Source organism: Achroia grisella, unplaced genomic scaffold (assembly GCF_030625045.1).
Source record: "Achroia grisella isolate CSIRO2021 unplaced genomic scaffold, CSIRO_AGI_Agris_v1 utg241, whole genome shotgun sequence".
NCBI classification, from domain to species: domain Eukaryota; kingdom Metazoa; phylum Arthropoda; class Insecta; order Lepidoptera; family Pyralidae; genus Achroia; species Achroia grisella.
In genome coordinates, this window is record NW_026712734.1 from 4,033,301 (window position 1) to 4,038,105 (window position 4,805).

General features: G+C 34.2%; 1 protein-coding gene across 2 annotated transcripts; it reads left to right on the plus strand.

The window, feature by feature from the left end:
• Nucleotides 1–637: 637 nt before the first annotated feature.
• On the plus strand, nt 638–4,545 carry LOC131842699 (facilitated trehalose transporter Tret1-like). 2 transcript variants are annotated; one of them, XM_059191275.1, is made up of 3 exons: nt 638–676; nt 2,001–2,136; nt 3,275–4,545. In XM_059191275.1, exons 1-3 carry the CDS (start codon nt 638–640, stop codon nt 4,543–4,545), a joined length of 1,446 nt encoding a protein of 481 aa, XP_059047258.1. The 2 variants fall into 2 exon arrangements, with proteins under 2 accessions (XP_059047258.1, XP_059047259.1); XM_059191276.1 differs by lacking the exons at nt 638–676; nt 2,001–2,136 and adding an exon at nt 3,092–3,182.
• The last annotated feature ends 260 nt before the right edge of the window (nt 4,546–4,805 follow it).

Below are 4,805 nucleotides of genomic sequence, written 5' to 3' on the forward strand. Positions count from 1 at the left end.
GCTCCCGATTTTAATTATTTTTGAGGTGGTGCGAAAATTAATATATAACATAGCACTCCCCTGAACTCGCCGTCCGGCAAACATTTTTACAATATACATATATAATATTATGTTAAATTGTCCAATTCATCATCATTGTCTTGCCTTTATCCCATTATTTGTGGTCGGCGCAGTATGCCATTCTCTTCCACTGATCTCTATCGGCCGTCGTAATTTGCACAATTAGTTTTTCTAATAATAATTGTGACTTTTTAACAGTCATGTCTTCATTTTCAACGACTGACGTCCGTAAGAGGTCAAGTTGTAAAAGGTGCGTCTAAAATGTGTTTCATCAGCCAAGTTCGAATTTGTCTCTCGGGGCACGGAACCCGTGTTCCCCCTTTTAGATCCGGGGCTGCTTTAGATACCGTAAGATGTCACTACATTTCTAAAGAACTTTATATATAGTATTATATAAACATACCTAATACAATTATTTAACAGAAGCCTTATATAAATAAAAATGGTAAATGTATTTGAACACGTTATCTAAGTATTAATATATAATTTTCGTTGAAGTTATTACAACGTTACAGTTTATGGATGTTCTTTTTATAATGATAACATTTTAATAAATTCCGTAGTTTAAATTTAAATAATGAAGTCAAAATCATGGATTTCACCATTTTTGGTACAGGTTAGTGTAATTGTTTAATCTTTAAGTTACACAGCTGTTAATATGTAAACATTGAAATTTTGTTTTAATTCATAAGTTGTCAATGCCAAGACATTGTGTCTCTAGAATCTAGAGATACGAACACCTGTGTCTATCTAAAGTCTAGATAGACACAAGTCTACTGCACACCTCTTTGGGTACGAAATTTTGTTTTAATTCATAAGTTGTCAATGCCCAGACTTTGTGTCTCTAGAATCTAGAGACACAAAGACTTGTGTCTATCTAGAGTCTAGATAGACACACTTACTTATAACCTCTGTAACGGCAGAAAATCTACTTATTGGAATTTGTATCTCAGAGTGGAAGAAGTTTGTTAGTAACCATAAAGTGGACATAAAAAACGATAGAGAGTGCAAAATACTTTTTTTTAAATATGCATAAAAAAAGGTTTCTGAATCAGCAACAAGAATTAAAGTTATTGGTTTTATTTTTGCTTTTTTTATTGTGGTTGAATTTGGACGGCTGAGCGACCACTAGTATTTATTTATTTTATAATAATAATAATAGTTTAGACATTTATTCAGCATTACATTAGTATTCTCATCCACAATATTATCTAATAATAATTTAAAAGCCAAAACATATCGCGTTATTTACTTCCTTGTGCTTTCTTACCATATCATCTTACATCCATTTCTTTTTCGGCCTTTATCTGCCCTTTTTTTTCTTTCCACAGATGTTAATCTTTTACATTTCTGTTTGACTTAAATTGATTTATTTAAGTAAATCTATTTTGGTCAGGCCCCATATAACAATTTTATGGATGTCAACATAATATAAAACAATAATAAAAATTTACCAAAATTAAGCACAAATATGTCCATTCGGAATAGAATAACTAATCAAATTTAACAATAAAATATTAAATTAGTCATATAATAAATTAAATTACAATTAAAAATAAATAATAAATTAAATTACAATTATAATTAAAAATAAATACTAAATCATACTGTTTTTCAGATTTGAGTAAATATATACATGCCAACTATCAGGTGTAATTTTCCCTGCCCTTTCTCTGCCCTTATAACCATCCACATTCATATGTAACACCATCCTTAAAATATTATCCTCATTCCTACGCATTACATGTCCATACCATGAGAGACGATGACTCTTCAACCTCTCTGACACCGGCGCCACTTTCATACTTCCTCTAATGCATTCATTCTTTATCTTATCCATTCTTGTCACACCACACATCCATCTCAACATTTGCATTTCAGTTGCATGCAGTCGTCTTTCATACAGTTAACAAAGAACATAAAATTAATTACTATTACAGTGTTTTGTAACAGCTGGGGTATCAATCAACATGTCGAATATGGGGCTAGTAATGGGGTTTACTGCTGTATTGCTCCCTCAACTGAAGAGTCAGGACTCGATGTTAGAAGTGGATGATTCTGCTGGATCTTGGATAGGTAAGAAACATTATCACCACCTTGCGTCCCTTATTCCAAATCCACGAGTTTACCTAAATGGGACAAGGAAGGTTAGCTGCTCTTTCCGTTTGTAAATTGTCTGCTGCATAATATGTTATGTATTAACTATTAAAGAACCCATATCCTGGTATTAACAGAATCTATCAAACTCATAAGGAATCAAATGCGTCATCAATGTGAAGTGGAACACGGTTTTTTTTTTTTTTATGTGATAATGAAATGGTGCACCCGCCTGCGCTAACGGTTTACGCTGGCGGGGCACCAGTGGAGGATGATAAGATGAGCATGAGGTCAGGTCAGTTAGCCCATCGTGACAAATTCACATGTAATTTATCACGATGGTTTCCAGGGGGAACTACGTAGAGGTCAACCTGACATAGTACATTGATAGCAATGGGGTCAAGAGTCCACATTACTAACAATCCCCTTCCCCCCAGTGGAACACGGTTTGCCTCCCTCTATAGGACTGGCAACAACTTCACTCGGGGCTTCGAATTTGTCTTGTCATTGTTAGTTTTTGAGTTATGAGGGCGTCAAAAGTGGCTCCAAATGGTTCGTGTAAATATACACACGGTGCTGCTTGCCAGTTTACTTGAAACTCGGCTTGACACGCTACCGCGTGTCTAGATGTAAAGATTAAACTATTAAAACTAAATACGTATTATTATCAAAGGATTTTATTCGTAATTACCAACAAGAAACTAAACTATACAAAGGGAATTGCGCAAACACCTGGTTTGGCTTAAAGATCAGATTTGATTACAATGTTAATAATTCTTCCGGATAATCCTGGATTTTTGTTTACTATTCTAAGGCTAATCCGGCCGCATCTGGCCCTTACAGCTTCTTCGAATAATGACGAGTACAGGTGGCACTCCAAACTCGAAGGACTTATGGAGCAGCTGAAGTCCATTGCCTGCGTGACAGACACGACTTTAGTTTAAGGGCACTGCTAGAGGTTTGAGCTTTGGTTCAGACCGTCTTAATTTACGAGTTGAATTGGACAAAAGATTGCCCGAGTAATGGTATGTTGTCCCATACAATATGTTTTTATAAATTAGTACTCTAATTCTCTAATTGATTTATAAATGTAATCACTTATTCTTTTACATTCCAGCTGCACTTCCCAGTTTCGGTATAATTGCAGGCAACTTTATAGTACCACCGATAATGAGCAAATATGGAAGAAAAATTGCAAACCTCACAAGTGTCCTGGGCTGTATTGTAGGATGGGTGTGCATTGTTTTGTCTAACACCGTGAACATAATGATAGCTGCAAGGTTTTTACAAGGAATTTCAATAGGTATGATAACTACGTTAGGTCCCGTTCTTATCGGAGAATATACTAGTCCAAGAAATCGTGGGGCATTTCTTATGACGATTTCAATTTCAATAAGTATTGGAGTATTTGTGATTCACACAATGGGAATTTATATAAATTGGCAGATATGCTCTTATGTGTGCATTGGTATTGCAATAGCAGATATAATTATAGTTATACTATCACCAGAGTCACCAAGTTGGTTAGCCGAACAAAGGAGGTATGAAGAATGTAAATATGTATTTAGATATTTAAGAGGTGATAAGGAAGAAGAGGAATTAGAAAAGATGATAGCAGCAACTATTGTTACTGAAGTATACGAAGATATAACAACACACGATAACATTGGAGAAAAAGTTAATAACAGTGTAAGATACGTAAAGGAAACTGTTAAGAATAGAACGTTTTATTTGCCTGTATTCATAATGTTTCACGTATTTGCAATGGCGCAATGGAGTGGTATAAATATATTAACGTCATATCTAGTTGATCTTACAGAAAACTTAGTAGGTTCTGAGTCAGATATTGCTCTGACTATTATTTCCACGGACGTTTTGAGGATACTGTCAAATATTGTAGGTTTGGTTTTAGTAAAGAAAATGAGAAGAAGGCTTTTAATATTCGTAACTGTTGGTATTAACTTAGCAACATTAATTTTTATTTCCGGTTATTCGTTTGCTAAACAAACAATTTTGCTGCAAAATGATTATCCTTATATTGGAATGTTGCTGATATACTTGCAAATGTTTTCTATAGCTATAGGCGCATTACCCATGGCTTATGTACTTGCTGGTGAAGTATTCCCATTAAAATACAAAGGATTATGTGGAGGAATCACCACGTTTTGTATGTCAATGAATCTTTTCATCAGTATGAAGACCATAATATTGTTATTCAATACAATCGGGTTCTCCGGGACATACTTATTGTATTCAGGTTTAGTGTTATACTGTCTTATAATAGTTGGTATATTCTTACCTGAAACTAAGGATAGGACACTTTTAGATATAGAAGAGGAGTTTAGAGGAAAGAAACTTACTGTTGATTGTTCTATGAAAAATATTTAGTTATTTCAGCGTAAGATACTAAATTATTACAAGAAACCGTTATATATTCAGAGTCTGTCATGTTGGATGTGAATATGCTCTTCGAAAGGTGATATTATCATAATGATATTAGGAATGCTAAGAATTAGTTATGCTTCTAAGGATGGATTTTATGGATACAGGAGGTCTGAAATTACGATTTCAAAAACTCATATATCACCATCCACAGCGAGCATTGTAGAAAAGCATAAATATTTATACATATGACATATGCGGGTATC

Excerpts from the sequence above, each read along its gene's own strand:
- LOC131842699 (XM_059191275.1), top strand. The coding sequence starts at position 638 with ATGAAGTCAAAATCATGGATTTCACCATTTTTGGTACAG. Across the intron at positions 677-2,000 it reads TTTCACCATTTTTGGTACAG|TGTTTTGTAACAGCTGGGGT; the intron begins GTTAGTGTAATT and ends TTACTATTACAG. Across the intron at positions 2,137-3,274 it reads TTCTGCTGGATCTTGGATAG|CTGCACTTCCCAGTTTCGGT; the intron begins GTAAGAAACATT and ends TTTACATTCCAG.